Source organism: Pleurodeles waltl, chromosome 4_1 (genome assembly GCF_031143425.1).
Source record: "Pleurodeles waltl isolate 20211129_DDA chromosome 4_1, aPleWal1.hap1.20221129, whole genome shotgun sequence".
Lineage (NCBI taxonomy): Eukaryota > Metazoa > Chordata > Amphibia > Caudata > Salamandridae > Pleurodeles > Pleurodeles waltl.
Genome location: NC_090442.1, coordinates 639,146,697 through 639,169,997, shown reverse-complemented (window position 1 = coordinate 639,169,997; position 23,301 = coordinate 639,146,697). Strand labels below are relative to the sequence as shown.

Below are 23,301 nucleotides of genomic sequence, written 5' to 3'. Positions count from 1 at the left end.
TAGAGGGATCCCACCAAGAACAGTCAAAACATACTGATAACAGGCAAAAAGTGGGGGTAACCATGCCAAAAAGAGTGACTTTATCTTGGGGCAAGAACAATGTAGGAAATCCCTTAGGAAATCCTGCATTGAGAGAAAATCCTATTTGACTTGTAATCTGGTTTGCATTCAAAGTGTATCTGTCTCGGGACCGAAGAAAGTGCTCTGATAGCTTAGTCATTTGGATTAATCTGGCTAACTGGGGTATTGTTTCCCATGGGAACAGTTGGACCTGCTAATGAATGTGTATTATTTCCTGTCATTCCAGGACCATACAATGGAACAATGGGACCTATTGTCACTGGAACTGTCAGTGCATCTGGAGTGGGCAAAACATTAGATTTTTGAGGAACAGGCATCCCTATATTCTGTCCTCTCCGATTTGCATTTGGTTCTACTGGTGTGGAAGGCATGCCAAAAGTCTAGTTTTCCCTTGCCTCAGTTGGCTCTGCTGTTGGGACAGCATTATGTGGTGGTGGATGATTCAGCAGTAGCTGATTTATGAAAACATCCTCTGAATCACTCTCACAATTTTCACCCCTTTTTGTCCCTTTTCGACCAATTGTGGTCCCTTTTTCTTTGGTCTGGGCTTTCTCTCATCTTTCTTGGTTAAAACAGGTCTGGAATGTGGTTTCATCTCATGTAAAATGAATCTTAAATTTTCAATAATTCTCAAATTAAATGTTCCATAGTGTGGAAATGCTAGTGCACCCTCTTTCTCTGTAACTTTATGCCATTGTTCAAGCCACAAACATGCATGAAGACCTACGTTTTGCCGACATGTTGACCTGGCGTAACTTTGGGTGGAGTCTCCACTCCCTCTCCAATGGGAATAAATGCGTAACCTTTCATTAAGCTTTCTAAGGCCTTAAAGATTTTCATTTTTCAATCAATAAACCAAAATTTACCTTTTGTTTACAAATCAGGAAGTAATTTTCCACCCAATTCTCTGCTCGATGTTCACAACCAATCCCATCTTAACACTCTGTGACGTAATCTACTAATACCGGCGTGGCTTTACACCAACCAACCTGTACCAGCGTGGCACAATATGACGTCAATCTCACTCCTTGAAGCAGCTCACTCTACTTTACAATTTCACTCACAACCACACTCTCACTCAAACCTAAAAGCAAAAATATAAAAGGCAAGCATTTTCAACAACAACAACCTTGTCTGCTCTACTAAAGATTCAAGACACTCATTCACTTTGAAACAGTATGGAGCTACACTTTCTGACCTATTTTCACATTCACTCACTTTCAAATGAGACAAGACCAGCGGACCTCACTTGGATTGATACAGTTCCTCCATGTCCACTCAGGATTCAATTATACCAACCTCTCACACAAAATAAATTTTCTTATTTCGCCGCAAGCAATGCAAAGCACAACCCTGTTAATATTCACACATCTGCTGTATTAGAACAACAATATAACTCCATTAATCCTCCGAACAAACCATGGGCTTAGAATTTGGGTGGGACTAGGCAAATTCTCCAATGGGGCACACCTAAATTCCATCTCTCTATCTCCCTGAGAACCAAACAGTACCTCTGCTACCAGTTTTGATGGACCATTAACCTGTTATGCTGTTAAACAAGGTTGACAAACCTTTTGATCCCTATAACGGGAGGCTCGAAATAGGGAAAATCATTCAACATTAAATTTTAGACAGTGTAGCCAATGTGGCCACACACTGAAAACCTAAGTCTGAAATAAAGTTAAAGGGTTTTATTACAAATGAATACTAATTTTAATGTAGACAAATCTCAAGTACGTACTATAAAGATTCAAAATAGCAATTGGGTACCCAAACCTCCTGAAGTAATAAAGACGAATCGACATAAGACATACAAGAAATTCCGAAATTGCAGCACAAAATGATAGTAAAAAGATCTGGTGCTCAGAAAACAAACGCTCATGCAATCTAATGTACATAGGTGCAACATATTGTAATCTAACTAAATTAGCTACAGACCATCAGGATTCTACGAAAGGAACCTAAAGAATGCATATGTCGAAATCTGAAGGACACAAGAACAAAGAGCAGAAAGCCAAAATAGGACAAACATAATTTCGAAAAATGTAATTGGGGCAAAAGCAAAACAACAAATTAAGGCATAAATTGAGAATAAAGTGAAGGTGTCAGCATATCAGAAGTTGAGTCAAGAGTCTTCTTTGAGGGTCAAGTGCTAGTCTTAGCCACACTCAGCAAGCAAGGGGAACGGGGAAGCCAGAGGTGTGTTCCTCTCAAAGTCCAAGGGAATCTGCGCTAACATCAGATAGTGAAAATCCTAGTTAAAACAACAGTTCCAATCAGGAAAGTTCCAGTTCCATCCTCTCACAGGGTAATTTGCAACAAGTTCATTCCTTCCCAAGACCGTCCTGTAAAGGTATCTGTCCTTGGCCTTCTGTATGACTTTGCAACATGGATGAAAAGAGGCAGTCACATTTTCTCCCAGTCTCTCTTTGTACCTTTCCAAGGCTATGTTCTCAGGCTCTCAATGAATAAGTCAATAACATATCTAACATTTCTCTGCACGAAATGCCTAGAAGAAATGACATGTTTGCAGAAAATGGAAAACAGTTTCACATGTTATAGAAAAAGCAGGCCTAGTCATGCTAAGTGTAGAAATAATTCAAATGCACATTTAATTCATATTAGTTTCAAATGTATTGAATTTCAAAATGACAGTTATATTTTGTCAGTATTAACTCCATGTTACAGTTAAATGCAAAACGAAATAAATTGTTGACACATGTAAATGAGTATGATAGGGAATTACATTTCTTCAACGTTAATCAATGACATTTAGTATAAATGCAGAATAAGCGGTTATCGTTTTAGGGGCAAACACTTTCAAGCCAGAAAATGATGGTTTCAGAACTACCTAAAATGAATACATTTCAAGTTATAAAGTTATACCACACGGTTTTCATCACCATCACTACAGTGAATGCACCTCCTAAAGACATTGGGCCTGATTCTAACTTTGGAGGACGGTGTTAAACCGTCCCAAAAGTGGCGGATATACCACCGACCGTATTACGAGTCCATTATATCCTATGGAACTCGTAATACGGTAGGTGGTATATCTGCCACTTTTGGGACGGTTTAACACCGTCCTCCAAAGTTAGAATCAGGCCCATTGTGACAACAGGGGTGATAGCAATGTACGTCATTCCACTATGATTAACATTATCAGACACAGCTATGGGTAGAGTAAGGTATATTTTGGTATTTGAATTTGAGGTACTTACTTATAGAGAGAGTCGAGCCCTGAAGGTGAAGAGCCTCACGAGTCAAACACAGGGCTTTAAAAAATATCTGTTTCTGCACCGGCAGCCAGTGAAGGGATCTCAAACCTTTTCTGACAGCACATAATTGTGGCCAAGCCAAAACAAGGCATGGAGCCGCATTCTGAATAGTTTGGAGCTTGTTCAGTGAGAGCTTACTGATGTTAAGATATAAGGCATAACAATAATCAAGGCAGGGCGTGATCAGTACAATGACAACTACTATCCTGAGCTCTTTGGGGAGGCAAAGCAAGATTTATTTTCAAGGGCTTATTAGTCCAGAAGCAGGAGGTAATTGTCTTGTTAACCTGGGTGTCGAAGGTTAGCTTATCATCAAAGATCACACCCAAATTTTTGACTGCGGACAACGGAACAGGTCTCCCATCACAGGTATCAGGCCGCCAGCAGCTGGACCAAATTGCACTGTCCATTCCGAAGACCAAAATCTCTGTTTTCTCTCCATTTATCTTCTAACAGTTATCTTTCATCCATCTACTGACTTCTATCATGCACATCCTGAATCTGTCTGCCACCTCTCTCCAGCCATTGTCGATGGACACAATGATCTGGGTATCATCTGCACAAGAGGACACTTGGAACATTAAAGAGCACACCAGTTTTGCTAGAGGGGGCCCCATAAGAAATAATGGGATTTATATTTTAGCGGACGGAATATCGGTCACCATTGCGATGGAGTAACCCATCCGCCAATATCTAAATAAGGCCCTTTATTTTTTGCCTAAGAAGCTAGCAATCACCAGTCTTGCTACTGTACATCACCTTCCATTTTCCTAAGCTGTATCAATATGTTAGAAAGGAATATCCTCTCCATTTCCCCATTCCGCCTCTGAGGTCTCTTTTCCGTATTTTTTTCTCCCACATTGTTCTTTACAAGAACATTCAATCTGGTAGCAATAGAAATAATAACTTGTACAATGTGCAATTAAGAGATCAATACTTCAGATCCAGTCAGGCACCTTATCCCCTTTTCAGTCAATGCCCTTGTCATGCTTTACTTAACATTGAAGTCGAGCACTGTCTGCCTGACACCTTTTATTTCTATATGGCCCTCAAAAGGTCTAACAGAGTCCTTACCAAACAAGTCATTTTATAACCTCTCTTGTATAATCAGGTAACCATTACTCCATTCCTAATCTGGTGTGAATCCCGGATTCATCAAAATTAAAGCTGTTGGATATGTAGTCCTCCACTCTTTAGTTGTCGCCACAACCCAAGTAACCCTGAAGAGTTTAATTATAGGATTAATAGAAACTGCATAGTGTCCAAATTATTTATGCAACTAAACCACATCCTACACAGGCTGTCCTACTAGAGACTTTTCCATTAATAACCATCTATTTTTAGAGGCCTCTCGTACCCAGAAAACGTAATTTCTAATTGCGTTGCTTGAGAATTATGTTTCAGCATCCCACGCCATTCTTTTTTGGGCCATAAGTGGCATCTAACTCGTCCTTGCTCGTCCTCCCACCAGATTAAGGTTGTTAATGCTTTCTGTATTCTGTGCAGTTTTTTTTTTGCAAGCACAAAAAGCAGGGGTGAAAATTGACACCCATCTCATTTCTGTCTGGAGCTGGAATAAGTCTGTAAGGGCTTCATTGATCAGTACTCTAGCTCTCTCTGCGTGCTGTATAATTGGCCAATATCACTTACCTCCTGCCTGCAAATAGTCCCAATTTATCCTGTATGGTGTTTTTTTTCCACATTCAGGTAGAGTGCTGGCCTCCCTTTTAACTTAGTTTGGTAAAGCAGGTGCTCTACTTTTCTTGGTGTTTTCACATGCCCGATACGTTTGAAGGAACCGCACTTGGTCAGGTTCGTCCAGACATGGCAAGACCTTGTTGAGTCTCATTGTCAAGGTTTTAGTAAACAGTTTAGTGTCCACAACAATTACAACAACATGCCTACAACAAGTGCAACCTTTTAGATCTTCCCCTGGTTTGGGAAGAACTGTTATGCCTTTTTTTTGCCACTTTCCCCATTTCTAAAAATGAGTTAAAAAGTTTTTCCAGTGGTGTAATCAACATCTGAGAGATTGTTTTCTCAAATCAGACCCCTGTAATCATCCAGCCATGTTGTCTTGTCGCTCTTTTATGATTTTGATTGCTTGCAATTTTTTCCTCCTTTATTCACGCCCCATTTGGTAAAGAACCTAAGTACCATATTACTGAATCTTAACAGAAGTGAGATGGAAATCTATGTCACTGAATTAAAATCAATGCGGTCAACATTTTTTACTGGGCTTCAGAAATAGCAATTTGAAGGAAGATGTTTTTCATTCAACTTCTATGCATATGTTCTCAATCTGCTTGTACTGAGCTGTATGTGTTGATTTGTGTACTGGACCGCTGTGCTGCACCAAAGCCATAAATGCAAGCTTGGGGCTCTGTTGCAACATGGTAAACATGCCGATTTGCTAAGGCCCATTTCATAACCATCCTTTCTTTGCTGTTAAATTACGAAAAACACAATTATATTCATGATAACAAAAGCAACCTTTCTGAATGTATCTTCAATACAATTCTGTAATTCGTCTGTACATCAGATTCAATTAGCCAAAATGTTTCCGTAAGAACAGGACTAGGATGCAGAAAAGACAACCACTTTTCCCAGGCTAGGAAAAACCGTCCCTATCATGCACAAAGCTGGTTAATGACATTGCCAAGTTTGGACTCAGGGAAATGTTACTGAAATACATACTCAACCAATCTCTTTGCTGCTCTTTAATGACAAACTGCCCAGCATTGGTGGCTGTGGTCTCTACCACCTTAGTCCTAAAATATGGAATGCTCTTCCTCATGACGTGCACAAGCAAATTAACTGCTTTCTATTCCGGAAAGCACATGTCTTCTCTTAGCATTCTTTTTCCTCTCCCTTGCAGTTCTTCACAGGCTTTTTCCCTTCAGTGCCATGATGCTCCTGGGGTTCTCAGGAGCTTTATTATTACAGAAATAAACAAATATGGCCTGGAAAACGCTATTTTCAGAACTAAAAATATTGTTTAATTCACCAATATATTTTATGGCATGATAACAAAATGTGTGGAAATGTTATTTTAAGATCACACTAGTTATAAAGCAACGGCAAAGCAAATAGGGTTGAAGTTTGTATGGTATATTATTGGCTTTGCTATTGCTTGTTTGTATACTGCAGTGTGAGTGCAGACAAAAGTTTTGGAAAAATGGATGCTACAGAAACAAGCAAAATCCGTAGACCTGGTATCAATGAGCCAACACATGTAAACAAAAGCATTTTCAAGTGCTGTTTACCTGTGTTGAATGCAACAATACTGTTTATCACATGGAAGTCTGGACTGATGACTGCCAAAGCAGAGAAAAAGTTGCAAAGTGCAAAAAAGGATTGCCTTCTGTATGGAATTCATAGGTGATAAAGAAATAAATATAACAAATAGAGAGAAGATTGGGTGTACTTTTCAGATGTAAAATCGTGCCTTTTACATTCCAATGGAAGCACAATAATGCACCAAATAGCTAGTAGCATGAGGTGAGAAAGCAATATATCTCTTGGTGTAGCCAAAGCTCACTATGTGTATATTAAAAGAATGTCAACAATATTTCCTAGAGCTGTGCTGTCAAGCCAGACCTAAAAAGGGTTGCATTATTTTCTGTAGCATCAGTTGTTCAGATGTTTACTTCAGCATTAGCTCTCTTGTGCAACTGGGTCACTTGTAGATGTGTTGAGTGAATGTTGGATTTGTAAAGTGAAAGATAACGCACCAATCTATAGCTCTTAGATTGATGCGGTAACCTATTTAAAGCAAATTTATGTAAGTCACTTTCAAAATTGGCTTAGGTTTAGAAGGTGTGCTAAGCTAAGGATAGATGATAACAGTATTTTTAGTGAAAGAAAAAAACAACTATTCCGTTGTTGAACTGGCAGGCAATTTTTTTGCCCAGCAAGCTGCTTTTCACATCTCACACTTTTTTTTAGATATCTCTAAGGAATGGCAAAACACTGAATCTGAAGATGCTTTTTTATTGCTTTCATTATGTACAGCTATGTATTACATGTGTTTAATTGTGTTTTATATCATATTTTTTATAAAGTACTGCTCTAACAGAAGGTGGCAAATTGCTGCACATGTCAACAATTGAGATTTCGGGAATCCCTTATAGAGAACTGTCAAATTTAGAAAAACAACAAACAAACAAGAAAAAGATCATAGATATCCCCATCTTCAAGACAGACGGGATTACAGAACTGTTTAAACTCCGTGTGCTGGTGAGGTAAGATAGACATAAAGGCAAGGGAAGAAAAGTATAATCTCAAAACTGACAGTACAGGAAATAGTGATTAGCATGCAATAGGTAGAGAATGGAGGTTAGGTGGTATGGACTGGGTGGGAGAGAAATTACAGTAAGCGTTGACAAATTCAATCCAGTGAGGCAGTCTAGGTGACAGGTGAAATATGTACAAAGACAGTATGGAGGAATGGGGGTGAGTGACAAGAATACTCAAGTAGAGGAAGAGCAAAGACCACCAGAAACGTGGGACAAATGACAAATTAAATGGATGCTGAACCTATTGCAGGTAAAGTTTAAGGCAGTGCATTTTCTGCCTTTTGCAGAATGGAAGCAAAACCGTTGAATGTTTCAGGTCAACTGGGAGAGTTAGATCCAAAGAGCACAGGCTTTATCATTTGCAGACTTTTGAGCTATAAATTTGTTGGTTCCAAGATTAAAATTTCAGATTCTCCTCGAGTTTTTTTTGCTACTTAAGAATTTGATGGACGCACTTCAGATGTTGAAGGTGAAGAGCTTTAAAAGTAATGCATGCCAGCTTTATTCTGTTCTGGGTTCCACATTTGTCTGTACAGTATGCAAATAGCTCACTAAGATTTCAACTATTTGGGGGCGTGGTCACGAAGCCAAAGATGGCGCACGCTTGATCCGTCTGCTCCGGAGGGGCCTAAACTTCTCCTGTTATCCTGGGCCTCCCCCCGGGGCAAATTGACGGGGAGCGAGTGCGGGGACCCGTGTGGGCGACCCGAGCACCGGTGGAGCCCAGAACGAGCCCGTCGGAGGCGGCCGGCAAGCCCCTCGGCCTTGGGTCTGTCCCCGCGTTTATGTCGGGAGCCGGACTGAGCGAGTGAGCGGACACGCAGCTAGGCGTGGGACCGCGCGCCATTTGAGGGGGAGCCAGCCGACCGCGGCTGGGGAGACGGGGCGGCCCCCCTCCTGCCTGGGGGTTGCTGCAGGGCTGTTCGTGGAAAGCCTTGTGTTCCCGAGACCGCGGAGAACGGTGTGACGGCGACTGGAGGTGCGTGCGGGCCCTCCGGCCCCACCCTTGCAAGTAAGGAGAAACGACCGGAGCCCCTGGGCCTGACGGGGGGCCCGGCTGCCGGGAGCCTTGCTGTGGCGCCGCTCCTGCATGCGGCACGCTGTGTCTGGCGGAAGGGGCCTCTGGTGTAGCGGACACCCACTTTGAGCACCGGCACACTCCTGCGGAACGTGCCGGGCCCCGGGAGGGCCGCCCTTGAGGAAAATACCGGACCCTCGGCCGAGCGAGACGATCTGCAGATAGGGGGACCCCCTGTTGGATGGTCGTGCCCGTGGTGGCCTACTGCGCGTATGGGGCGCTGGCCCCTGAACTTAGAACTAGCATGGAGGGCCCCGGGCCACAGAGCATGAAGGATCGCCCAGCTGCATCTGGGGAGATGAGAATCCCGGGGTGACCCCGACTGGAGCATGCCAATCGAGGAACTGAGTAACGGCGGACGGCCGATGGCCCGGGGGTAAGGCACAGAGAAGCTGTGCTTTTCAGCACCTCCTTAAGAGTGGATGAACTGCCTGGCAGGGCTCGCCTGCCGAAACGGGTTGGGAGCGGTCCGCGGTACTCCGCGCGGTGGCCCACCGCGGGGGATGGTCGATAGTGGGCGCCCTGCCTGACCGGACCGGCCCGGCCCCTGAAGTGGCGACTACTGTGATCGAACTGGTGTGGTGCCTCGTGTCCTGGTGCAACGCGCCCCGAGTCCACGGGGATCCAGAGCGAGAAAGCTCGGGTCTCTGGTGCTGATGAGATTCTGCCTGGCGGCCCCTGCAGGCCTTGAACTGCGCTTGAGACGGAAGTCCTAGATGGGGGATCCCCTGAGCTAACGCACTGTGGTCGGATTCGCCACTGGGGGGGGGACGATCTCCTACGTAATCGATGTCCCCTAAGAACCGCCACAGGGCTAAAGTCATGGACGGCACAGCGGCCCCCGGGCGCAGGGGGGGGGGACGTGCGGGGTCCATCGCAGGTCGATGTACAGGACACCCTGGACAAAATATTGGGTGCGATAGAAGACACTAAGTTAACACTGCAACACGACATCAATCAGGTCGCGGTTGAACTGGGCCTCTTGAGGGCTGACCATCACAAATTATCGGACAGAGTCAAAGAGACAGAAACCACACTGGCCGACATCGCACCAAAACAAAAAGACCTGCAGGCCGAAATGTTGCATCTCAGAGATAGAGTGATGTGACTAGAGCGAAGAGCTGAGGACGCAGAGGGGAGAAGCCGGCGGAATAACGTGCGAGTGGTGGGCCTCCCGGAGGGGGCAGAAGGATCAAATATGGTAGAATTCCTGGAAAAATGGTTGAGCACGGTAGTGGCACCGGGCCGGCTGACTTCATTCTACACTCTGGAGAGAGTGCACCGCGTGCCTGCGAGGCCCCTGGCGCCGGGCAGGCCCCCCCGAGTGGTGATCGCAAGATTACTGCACTATAGAGACAGGGACATCTTGCTACAAAGGGCGCGTGAAGAGGGCCCATTTAAGGTAGCAAATGGCGAAGTCACGCTGTTCCCGGACTTTACAGTAGAGGTACAGAGTAAGCGTGCCTCATACATGGCAGTCAAAAGGGCCCTAAGGGACGAAGGTATACAATATTCGTTGCTGTACCCGGCTAAGCTGAAAGTAATGCTTGACAGTAAAACAACATTTCTTCAATCCCCGGAGGAGGCATGGGAATGGCTGGAAACTCATGGGACCCAGACGGAGCGGCTCAGGAGGGGGGGCCCGACCGGGGGTGGACCGCGCCGGCCCCCCAGGGGAAGACGGACCCGAAGTCGCCCACTTTTGGCGCCATCCCGGAACCAAAAAGAAAGTGGCAGAAGAGCAGCTCTGGAGGCAGCGGCCCGTGTGAACGGAGAGGGGACCCCCCGGGAGGACTCTGGCGGTGAATCTGACGAGACTGTGATGTCATCGGCGGGGGGCTCGAGCAGCTCGGTGCAGGCCCCGGTAGTGACCCCACAAACTGCAGATGACCTCTGAGGCCCAGAGGCTTACCGGATACCCCGGGGCGGGCGCAAATGGTGCACTAATAGCCCCTCCGTGCAGGGCCACCCCCCTACTGGAATCTCGCCTGTACAGGTGGACTGGCGAGAACTGCAACTAAAAGATGAAACATGCTGCACTGTTGCACGGGTGTTTTTTCTGTTTTTGGGCAGCCTACTGTTTGAGAGGTGCCCTGGGGAGGGGGAGTTGGGATAAGCAGTTACAAGTTAGGATGGCAAGGGGTGGTGAATGGTTGCGTAACAACAGTGCTTCACTAAGGATCAGGGGACAGCAGACGGTAAAAGTAGCAAAGAGTAGCCAATGTAAATTTAAAAATCACCAACATGGCAGAATACAATTTCTTAACGTGGAACGTTAGAGGGATGGGGTCACCGGCCAAGCGACACAAAATACTGGCTTATTTAAAAAGGAGGAATATACAGGTAGCAATGCTACAGGAGACCCACCTGGCGGCTGGTGAACCTGAGAGATTGAGACGTAGGTGGAGGGAGCGGGTGTTCGCAACAGAGTACTCAGCGTACGCAAGGGGAGTAATGATCTGGATCCGTGCAGGGGTTCCCCTAGAGATAGAAGCTTCCAACATAGATCGTGAGGGGAGGTTCGTGATTCTGGAGGGGCGGCTATCCGGCACACCGATTGTCATGTGCTGCATGTATGCCCCAAATCAAGACCAGATCCCCTTTTTGACGAAATTATCGAGCCACCTCACCCGCCAGAGGAGAGGAGAGCTTTTGGTTGGAGGGGACTTCAATAGTATATTAGATGTAGACTTGGATAGATCCTCCCCCCCACTACAGGGTGCAATGTCAAGTAAGATAGCTGGGAAACTTAGTGAATGGATGAGCTACTGGGGGCTAGTGGATATATGGCGGGAACAACACTTACACGACAGGGATTACTCATATTATTCGGGCCTTCATCGACTCCACACCAGAATCGACAGGGTGGGGAGTACGGCTGACCTTGCACATGGGATGGTTCACTCAGAATATCTGGGCCGTACACTGTCCGACCACAGCCCCTTATTGGTAACATGGAGGGCAGCAGAGATTAGGCCCCCCATTCCGGCCTGGAGATTGTCCCCTACAGCACTTGAGGACCCAGCATATAGAGACGCCCTGAGACAGCACCTGACTGACCATATTCAATTTAACAGTGGATCCACCACCTCTAGATCTACGGAATGGGAGGCCCTCAAGGTGGTGACAAGGGGTTTTTGTCTTGGACAATCGGCCGGAGTGAGACGCACACTTGAAAGGGAGCTGACTACGCTAGAGAAGATAATACATGAGGGAGAACTTACTCAGGGGACTGGCACACTAGTAAATGAGAAATATACTCAGGCAAAGAGGGACCATTCCCAGATTGAAGAACAACTTAGATGTCACAGCACACAAAAATACTTTGCCTCCCTACAATCTGAAGAGGGTAGGTCTGGGAAAATGTTAGCCTGGTTGGTGAGGCCGGGTGGAGAGGCTGAGCCCATCACAAATGTGCTGGATAAGGAAGGGTCATGCAGAAGTAGACCAGGCCCTGTAAATGATGCATTCAAGGAATATTACACCTTTTTATATGGAAAACCGGCTGAAATCAGTACGGAGGTCTTTGATAATTACCTACAACATATACCTATAACGAGCCTGATGGCTGGAGACAAGGATAGGCTGGGGGGCCCAGTGACGGTGGCGGAGGTCAGTGAAGCTATAGCTCAATTAGCCTCAGGGAAGACCCCGGGAACAGACGGCCTCCCCATGGACTTTTATAAAAAATTCGAGAAGCAACTGACCCCCCAGTTGGTAGAGATGTATACAGAATCGCTACAGAATGGGATAATGCCGTGCACCATGAGAGAGGCAATGGTAGTCCCACTCCCTAAGACAAAATCTAGGCAACCTTCGGTGACTGACTTCCGCCCCCTGTCAATGCTAAACAGTGATTTTAAAATACTAAGCAAGATCTTGGCCAACCGTCTACTCCCTCTTGTACCAACTCTGGTACATGTAGACCAGAATGGTTTCGTCCCGAATCGCAGCACCTCCTTAAACCTGAGACGTCTCTTTGCGATCCTGAATATGCCTAGCGACATGAAACCTGCAGCAGGGGTGTTGCTCGCGGTGGATTTTGAGAAGTCATTTGACTCGATCAGATGGGACTACTTGAGAGCAGTGATGCTCCGTATGGGAATGGGTGAAGATTGGGTCAAATGGGTGGACTTGTTGTACACGTCACCGCTGGCAAGAGTGAGAACAGGTAAAACAGTATCCGGAACTTACCCAATTCACAGGGGAACCAGACAAGGTTGCCCATTGTCCCCACTTTTATTCGCCCTGGCCATCGAGCCGCTGGCGTCCCAGATGCGGCGGGAGGGCGTGGGTAGAGGAGTGGAATGGGGACACCAAGAACATATCATCTCGCTATATGCTGATGATATACTTGTCTACCTTAGGGACGGAGAGAAGGATCTCCCATGGGCGCTGGGAGTGCTGGAGAACTATGGGAACATATCTGGACTTTGCCTCAACCGTAGCAAGACTTGCGTGTTCCCTATGGCTCCGGGCGGCGAACGCCCGACGACATGCCCTGGGGATATGATTTGGGCCCCTCGAACCTTTAAGTATTTGGGCATACAGGTGTTTCACGACAGGGCAGACTTGCGCGAGGGTAACCTGGGCAGAGCTCTACGATCTCTAAAGTCCTCGGTGGGGTTCTGGCGGTCGCTGAAATTAACGATAATGGCCAGAGTAGCATTGTCCAAAATGGTCATGCTGCCCCGGCTTCTATACTACTTCGCTAACCTGCCCCTTCTGATTCCAACAGCGTGGTTTCGTGAACTAAACACCCTACTCAGGGAACTTATATGGGATGATGGCCGTAGACGCACCTCGCTCCAGATACTATGCAGGCCAACTAACAAGGGGGGTCTAGGAGCACCAGATTTTGAAGCCTACTACCTGGCATCCCAGCTGCAATGGGTTGCCGGGTGGCTCACAGGTAAGGGTCACCTGGAGAGATACGCCGACCAAGTAGTGGAGGACATAAATCAGTTCATTGCTCGAATGACAAATAGGAAGCTTAATCCCCACATGCACAGCCTGATGACAAAAGTGGCGTCAGCATGTTGGAAGAGGTGCGTGAAAAGGGATGGCACTGTCCCCCCGTACTCTCTGGCCCTACCCCTGGCGGTACTTACGATCGAGGCTGGTGAGAGGAACCTGGGAGGCATGAGCCTCGGAACCTGGAGAAGAGCAGGAATAGAAAGGGTGGGAGACCTGTTTCAGGAGGGAGTGTTGAGGTCTTTCACTAATCTTGTTGACAGTGGAGTCTCCCCGGGTCAGTTCCTTATGTATCATAAACTGATACATGTGCTGAAAACGCACTGGATCACGGTCAATGCGGAACCACCTACCCACAGGGTGCTGCATCTCCTATTGACATCAGGAGACGAGTCCCATCTGATATCTAAATTATACCGAGTTCAAGTTGAGGATGCACTAGATTCCCTGCGGCCACTGAGAGAGAGATGGGGGAGGACAGTCGGTAGGGAACCGTCAGATGCGGAATGGAACAGAGCTTTGGCTTACCCCCGGACCGTAGCTCGCAGCACGCGCCTGAGATATATACAATATAATTACCTCCACAGAACGTACCTCACCCCACATCGGCTAACAGTAATCTATGGGGGAGTTCCTAGGGTGTGCCCCAGATGTAAAAATGTAGACGCAAATTTTGACCACATGGTATGGACCTGTCCAGAAATCCAACTGGGGTGGGAAGAGGTGATGTCCGACCTATCGAGACTCCTTAATATGAACCTGACTCCGACCCCTGACAGATGTTTGATGGGCTTTGGGAATGGGTTGCCGCGGGGAAGAGTGGAGAACCGATTTCTGAGTCTGGCACTGGTATTATATAGGAGACAGATCACAAAGAACTGGAAGGCACAGTTTCGGCCCCCCCGGGGTGGGTGGAGACAAGACGTTACAACATGGGCTAGAGCCGAACTCCAGGTCCTGAAGAGCGAGGAGGGGAGGGGACTGCGTCGCCACCCTATAGCACAGAAATGGGAAGTAGCAATGACAAGCTGGGACAATATATTGAGAACAGCGGACGCAGACACTCCAACAGGAGTGGAGACTGGATAAACATAGGAAGGGAGGAAATGTTGCCTCGCCCTCTAGGACATGATAAGGGAAGACACGATAAGGCCGAGATTGAACAAAAGGCGGACAACAGGGGACCGAGCCCATGACATTGATTAACAGACAGGCTGAACCCGGTAGACGCCCCACCCACCTGAAACCAAACAAGTCTATGAGTAATGACACCATACATACTGGAAAAGCCAAGAAATGGCATCCCCCTGCATTAGCAGCCTCCACCCCCTACTTTGCCTTCGTGTTTAAGTTTAAGTTAATTAATGTTTGAAATGAGTTATAGGGGTTGTATAATAGCTAGCAAAACATGACTCTGCTACACTAGGCCAATTGGGCAACCCATACGAGAAGAAGCGCCACTATTGTTCTATTCTTGCATACGTTTAAAGTATAAAGGTTATCGAATAATTAATGAAGTAGAACATTCAAACAATGTAGACAGTAGTGATATTAACACTGTTATGCACTAACACGAAGCAAACAAGATGGTGCTGTAAATATAATACTGTTTATTGAATGATAAAATGTTAATAAAAAAATATTTTTTAAAAAAAAGATTTCAACTATTTCAATCTTCTAACATTGTAAATGTTATCTCCCTTCTATTTTTAATCTGGTAGCCTGAGCTGCCTGCAGCTTATGCCTATGAACCCGTAATCAGTAGAGTGTACACAAGGTCTATCTATGTGCTTTTATTTTTAGAGCATAATAATGACAAGCATTATGGAGTTTCAAAGCAACAGGATTCTTAGGATCCCCTCCTTCATTTAGCATGGACAGACATCCATTTACTTTGACCGTAACAGTGGTTTGGTAAAGCCAGTTGTAAATATAGCATTATAGATCATGGCTGAGGTATATATCGGTTGTTAATGCTCATGGACCCTTGGCTCAGGCCGAGGAAGGGGACCTTTAGTAACTGTTATAGACCAAGGCAAAATGGCTGTATTGCTATTAGAAGATTCCATCTGCTGAGGGTAGAATATTCTAAATTAAAACATTGAAATGCTAGAGGAGATGACTCTTACCAGAAGGCTTATGCCAGACATTATTGGTCTGAGCCACACCACTGACAAAGCTGTCAACATTCCAGAGTTCTAAAATAGCCTTATAGCCTTCTGTTGCAGGCTATACCAGCCATTAAAGGCCTGCTCCAGTGTTAAGAGAAAGGGCCTTTGTTAGCCGGTATAATCTGCTATGGCAGGCTATAATGCATTAGAACATTCCACCCCACAAGGGCAGAATGTCCTAATTAAAAATCAAAGGCCTCCTGGAGACTGAGTAGGTGGAAATCCTCTGCAGCTCCAAAGCTTTGCTTCACAACTGTTGCTGTCAATGTTCAACCGTTAACAGCTGGATGCAGCGCCACTGTTGTGTGGGAGCAAAATTGTACACAAAATATACAGACCTCAAAAACGTACCTAGATCAAAACTCCCACATTTACCAGATCGGAGTTGGTGTTGAACCTCAAATTCACAAGTCAATATGTCCCCTCATTAAGGCACCCCCTCACCCCAATCATCAAATTAACAGAGTAAAACAGCTCAATAAATAATAGGTTAAACAAATTGAATGGTCCCTACTCAATAACTGAGTTCTAGGTGACTGAAAAGTTAAAGGATATTAATACAAACATTCAAAGTAAGTAGTACAGAGTCAATCTCATTAAGGCTTTAAGATGCAAAGTTATACAGAGGAGGCAAAAATCTGAAAATAGCCAAAGTTCGAATGGGCAGCAAAATCATTAGAACATCTGGTACCATCCCTAGAAGCATAGGAAAGCTCAGGAAAATCTCTTAGTCATCCCCAAAATCAAGAAGTTTTCATGCACAATTATAGCACATGAAATCAACAGTTCTTCAGTTTTATTGTTGTGTGAAATTTATAATTTCTTCAAGAAATAAGAGCACATAGAGAATAAACATAATAATGCCTTAGCACCCAAGCACCAATTGATTGCTTAATAATTATTCAGCACCCTCTATGCTAATATCATCCACAAAATAGGCAACATTGGCAATAAGGCTTTCTTCTGTGACTAGTATCGAATGAAGAAACAGAAGATGTGGTTATGTGTAACAATTTATTTCTGCAATATGGAAAGGTAATTGTGAGCAAAACAATATAGCAATGAAAATAAACTAATATGAATCTCAGCCTGAATGTATGCTGCGGAGTCTGTGGGGAGAGCATGTGCGTGGAGGGGTGTTGGGGGGCATGAGTGACAGGAATGGCATCCATTTTGTACAAGATGGAAAATTTACAAAGAAATGTGGTATAACTAAAGCACATTCTTAAACACACTTCTACACATCATTGGAAGCTACGCAATTACACACTAAGGGTAAGTAGATGTAAAATTGTGTGTGAAAAATGCACATTACACATTGTTAATGATAAACAAAATCTAAAGCTGTTAACTGTTGAACATTCACAGCAATAGCTGTAAATAGAGGCTGAAGTCAGCCCCTAGTTCTCCTTGTGCTCGGCTAAACTGCTTTTCCTCATTCAGTCGAGGCAGGGAGACTCCAGAGACACTGTGAGCTACGGGAAGAGGGAGGGGTGAGATGGGATGGGGTAAGGCTCCCTTGCTTTCCCCTGCCAATCCATACATTTAGGAGCAGCAGGGGAAAAGGAAAGGTAGAGGCTGTGTATTGGGACATTAGAGGCTGTGTATTTGGACTTTCAGGTGTTATAGCACGCTGCTGCTTCAATGTGTTTAATGGAGATGTCGACATTTAAAGTGTTAATTCTGAATATGTAATTTAGGCATTAAACAGTAAAGAGTCCACTACGTGAAAACATATCACTACCTACACAAAGCCTGCTCTAATCAGTGTTGGACAACAAAACAGATATATATATATATTTAGGGTTTATAAATTACATCATATGCTTGCACCAGATGCAATAAGGAAGAGAGTTCTTTTGTCATGTATTTTACATTCCCTTTACATCAGTTTATATTACAAGTCTGTCAAAGACTGAACCATTTCTAATATAAACACATTACAAATATTGCAGTGTCGATTTTCAGAAAATAATCTCTGCCAACAAAATAGATGAAATAAGTTACCTTTGATGAACTACATGTAATGGTGAGATTCCAATAAGTGCATTCTTGATCACACTGGGGACACATAATAATGTTGCCTCCGATTTTGGGATCACAAACTTCTTTGCTTAAAAATAATAGAAATCGTCTAAAGGTTATGTGCTTTTCTTTACACATTTTTATTTTTTATTTCCTAACACATTTTCTTTTCTGATATCCAGTTCTACTTCCCCTGTCATAAAACAAACCGTTCTTCATAGTAGGAGCAAATCAGTCCTAAACCTGGACAATGTGCATGTATATTTATGTGCTTCTACAGTTAATCCACCCCTCAGGCCAGGTTCAGGGAGCATGTAAGGGATTGCTTTTACAGGAGCACAAGGTGAAAATCAAGGTGCGGCGCAAAGATGCACTGGGACAACACCCTGCTGCTTGGCAGTCCGACAAGTGGAAATGGTGGGGTTTTATTTGTGTACTCTAGGAGGGATTGTACTTTGTGAAAGGGAGGGTATTCAACCAAGTGAACCTTGTACAGTTAATCCTTAGTCACCAAATCTCTACATTTTTTGTTGTGACAACTAGCTGAAAGTTAGCTTTCTGCAGACAGGAGGGCCCCTCTTAATGCCAGTGTGCGTGTCTTTTTCAGAAAAGAAGTTTGGCCCTTCTTCCAAACAGCCCTGTGGGTAAAATATCGAGCCTTGAACTCAATGGCAGTGGAGAACAGGAGAGAGAGAAGGTTCTTACTGGAAGTAAGATGCATGCCCACTGGCAGCGTGTGAGCATGTATGTAGAGTTCTGTGTAAAGTGTGAGTGCTGGGGACTGGAACATTTATGTGAGATTCCTGAGGGCTGAATGGATTTGAACCTGTAGGTAGGGTTCGATGTAAAGGTATAGGGCTGCCAGTACGTCAGTTGGTATGCGAGGCATTACGGACGGTTCTTAAAGGTTGGCTGAAAATTTACTTTTAACTAACGCTCTTGAGGCCACGCTGTATGCCTGCTTGTGGGCAAGTGGTTGAGGGCTGGTTGTGTGTCTACTATGTTTGAAAGATTCTTGTTCATTTACTGTTTGTGTACTTGTAGGTAAGCTTTATGTAAGGCACTTGAGGGTCTGAACTATACAACACTATATAGTATTTTATCAATCTACTATATGATATTTTATCAATCTACTGATTATCTAACAGGTACGGTTTACAACACTCTTATCACCACTGTGGATGTAAATATTCACTAGCCAAGTGACGTCAAAGAAGAAGGTACACAAGTCAGAAACCACATCTTAGATTAGAGTCAATTTATCATCCGTGACAGGGTTGGACACTCCAAATTCTCTAGATCATTAGAAGACTTTTGTTTGTTGTGTGAACTGATTTTTCACAATCTACAAAACACCTAACTCAAGCATGTCCCATAGAACAAAGGATTGTAGAAAAGATAGGAACATCATCTAACAGTTCCCTGGCCAATGTGTAATCTATAATTCACATTTGTTCCCTGAAATCTGAACAAAACTACATTATAAAAATGCTCATGCAAGGAGACATGCAAGGTTCCCATGGCTTATATATCAATGTTGCTAATGTACGTATGATCCTAAACAAGGTTGATATCTCCGGTCAAAATACAATTAAACCCTAAGCCACACTCCACTTCATTTATCTTTGCTATCTCTGCATTCATTTTAAATTACAGTGCTCATAAGATGACAGATATAAATATTTGCTAAACCTGTTTTAAATGGTATAATGCATAATATCAGCATGCAAGAATGCAACTGTACAGTTTGTACGATACCTCCATGTGCAGGTTTCCTGAGATTTGTATCCATAAAGAAAACAGGCAAGTCCCACGACTGCTGCAAGGACCAACATCCTTGTGTAAAAACCAAGCCAAGCAAAATAAATTCCAATTTTTTCGCCGTAATATTTCCTGTGTGAAGTAAAAGCTTGTGTCAAGCACTGCACTATTTACTTTTTTACAATATAACCATGTAAACATTCATATGGTGTTTTAGGGTAGTTTTATTGTAGGGTGGAAACATTTGGGGACCATGAAAAAAAGGGTATTCATTTATGTATGATTCACTTGACTACTTTGATATTACATTTACCAATATGTTATATGAAAAACGTCTGGGACATATTATCGCCAGAGCTGAAGCTATGCTTTCAATAACAGTGGATGCAATCTAATGTGTTTGTTCTTAGCTTTTTGACTTCTGCTGAGACCTACATAATCATTACTGAAACCATAGGACCTCCACTGAATCATTATTGGTATCCATGGCCCCCGCTGAATCATTACTGAAAGCCAGGGTCCCCGGCCTCAGCTTTTTTGATGATCTGAGCTGCAAAGCAATACATTAAAACACAGAAACAAGCTTTCACCAAACAAATATACAAATAAGGAAATATTTTATTTATTCACAAACAAATATAAACAAGAGTCAACATTTTACTTTTAATGGGATGGTTGGAGCTTTTCTAAATTCAATTGAAGCCACTCATTGCCCATACTATATTATGTTTGATGCATGTGTACTGTCCCCATGAATCAATCTTAGGATAGTGGCTAATTTTAGGTCTCCAATTTCAAATTAATTCACATTTATAGAATGTTTTATAATTTTCAATTGTGATCCTTTATTTATATACACTGTATTAATCTGTTAAGATTACTTAATTTTCTAAGATGTTGCAGGCCCCCTGATTAGGCACCGAAGGCCCTCAGGTGTCTCCAGACCATAGGTTAAGAACCAATGATCTAGTAGTTAAGCTCTTAGTTAAAAACCAGATGTGCTGTGTTTTTTTCACCATAACACTTCCCCCAGTTTTTGCCGAGCTAGCGCTCCTACTACATCACATCGTTTCATCAAACCAATTTAGGACATTCCAAGAGAAGAGCTACAGGAAGAATCAACTGTCATATACATCTATAATCCACTACTGTGCCCATGGGATTGTGGCTGGAGGCCTCAGTGTTTGCTGTAGAGTCTCTCATTTCACTTTCACTCAACACGTAAGCTCTTTTAATAGTCTCAGGAGGTAACATCCCAAACCAAATGAAAGATAGTCCATCTTATCTACTGGCCAAATTCATCTTCTCCCTTATAAAACGTCTGCAAAGAGGTTGGCCTGCATAATGTATAAAGAGAGATTCTCTCTTCCTTAGCAATTCATAATATGCCTACGATCAAAATCAGGTAACATCTCCCTCCCTCACTGACATACTCCAAGAGAATATCTCAACACCCTACTAAGGGACATCCGTTACAATCTCAATAGTAAGAATTTAGCTTCTCCATCAACTGTGGTTTGCATAATTGCAGATCTGCAAATGCAATCCACACATTAATCACAGATAAAAATCGAAAAGCTCAATGTAGATTTCCTAGTTTTCACTGATACAAGTTTAAACACTCTAAATCCATCACTTGGTTTTTCAGCACCTTAACAGATCAGGACAAATGCCTTTTAGGAGTGTGATGTTAGCCATAATACTTCAGAACAAGTAAATACAAGTGCCCATACATACATTTGAATCTTTAAAACTAACCAGGAAACTAAAACAAAATGGAACTCTAACAAAAGATTCCTGTGTGACTTACAGGATGCCAGGAAATAAATACAATCAAGAAATCACTACCCCAAATACCTCGTCATTTCAAAACAAAATCCAGAACTCACTAAACAAACTAAAAGAACTATTAGAAATAGTTAACAACCTGAAACCATGCCCCAGGTCCTACCCAGTACACACCAAATTCTAAATGTGAAGAGTTACAATAATTCTTCGTCAGCAAAATCAGTTCAAGGTGGATTTTAATCTGGATCACATCCAACAGAAAAACATCCTGTACTGTGTTCATAAAAATACTGTATAATGAATGGGCTGAATTAAATTTAATCCCTGAAGACAACCAATACAAAATCATCAACCAACTAAACCCAACCACTTATAATGAAGATACCACCCCAGCCAAAATCCTAAAAAAAAACTTGGGTCACATCATCAGACAAATTGCAAGGGCATCAAATTTCCTCAGACTCAACTCTAAGAAAACCAAATTCTTCTAACAACACAACAACAAATTCAATACAGAATGGTTAAAGTTTCAACCCCCTCCTATGATCTGAAGTAAAACCCTTATTCAACTAGATTTATCACTTCCTGTTAATGACCTCACACATCAGCCACACATCATAGTTAGCCAAACTGACACTACTCTTACCAAAAAAAAACCTTCATATCACCAACAAATGTCCTTCTTGTTGCCCCATCCCTGCTAATCTCTCAAGGTAATTATCAACGTGCTTCTGTCACCAGAGTTCCCATTCTCCACTTCCCCTGAAGGCCATCATCCACTCAGAGGCTCACTTAGTCTATGGAACTTGAAAAATGCATCTACATCACCACATTACTTAGGTAACTGTGCTTGATCGTCATTTTAAATTTGCTATCATACGTTTCAAAGATATTACCCCAGCAAAGCCATATTAGCAATGTCAAGAGGAAATAAACATCCAAGAAACAAGACATCCTGACACTTGAATCTAAAAACCTGAAAACACATGCCAGCTGTTGACAATCCTTCCCTGGAGATGCACCATACCTCTGAGCTCTCTTCTAGAAGAAATGGGATACCAAGAAGACCTCTTAACTGTCTGCATGATACTGAAACCTTTACATTCAATTGCTTGAATTGATTGTCTCCTCACAGACACCCCCTGACATTCATCTGCCACTCCAGCCTTGGCTTTCCTCCATTGGCTTCCGATTGAACAACGCATTATTTTTAAAGCTGTGTGTTTTATTCACTGAGCCCTTCGAAACAAGGGTCAAGTCTTCCTCAGACGAATGATCACTCCCTCTACACCCCCGGAGAATACTCAGATGTTCTTCAGCATTTTTAATTAACTCCTTTCATGCCAAGAAAGTTAGATGGGGGGGTAGATGCTTCGCCTGTAGAGCAGCTAAGATCTGGAACTCCCTCCCCTTGTAACTTCGTCATGACATGTCAGAATCGTCTTTTCGTAGAAAATTGAAAACTGTACTGTTCCCTGTTTAGGTCTGTTTCTCTTACCTAGTGATCCTCCTCAGCACTGGGATGCCTTTGGGTAGCCATGCGCACTACAAATCCTCGAAACTAAACTAAACTAAACTAAACCAAACTAAACCCTGAAATAATTTATCCTGCAAAGTGATTGTTAGACCACACAATGCCTTCCCTTATCTTTATGTACACAACTCTCTAACTACCGCTGTACTTTACTAAGTTTTGCTGCTTCTCCTCTAATCAACTTCATTTCCTCCCAACTCACTCAATTTATATGATTCTACACATGAATGCTGTATTTTGTTTTAGTTCTGCTCTTTATGTGCATATGTTTCATGTAGTTTGAAACAATTGTGTTCCATGTTATGTTGCACTG

General features: G+C 43.6%; 1 protein-coding gene across 2 annotated transcripts in view; it reads right to left on the bottom strand.

Moving 5' to 3' along the window:
• The window catches only part of ANO6 (anoctamin 6), a 308,488-nt gene that overhangs the window by 70,521 nt on the left and 214,666 nt on the right, over positions 1 to 23,301 (bottom strand). For both annotated transcript variants that reach the window (XM_069229080.1, XM_069229079.1), the window contains exons 8-9: positions 19,664 to 19,798; positions 17,888 to 17,993 (exon numbers count right to left, since the gene is read on the bottom strand). In XM_069229080.1, the coding sequence (XP_069085181.1) occupies positions 17,888 to 17,993; positions 19,664 to 19,798 (241 nt within the window). The remainder of the gene's footprint in view (positions 1 to 17,887; positions 17,994 to 19,663; positions 19,799 to 23,301) is intronic.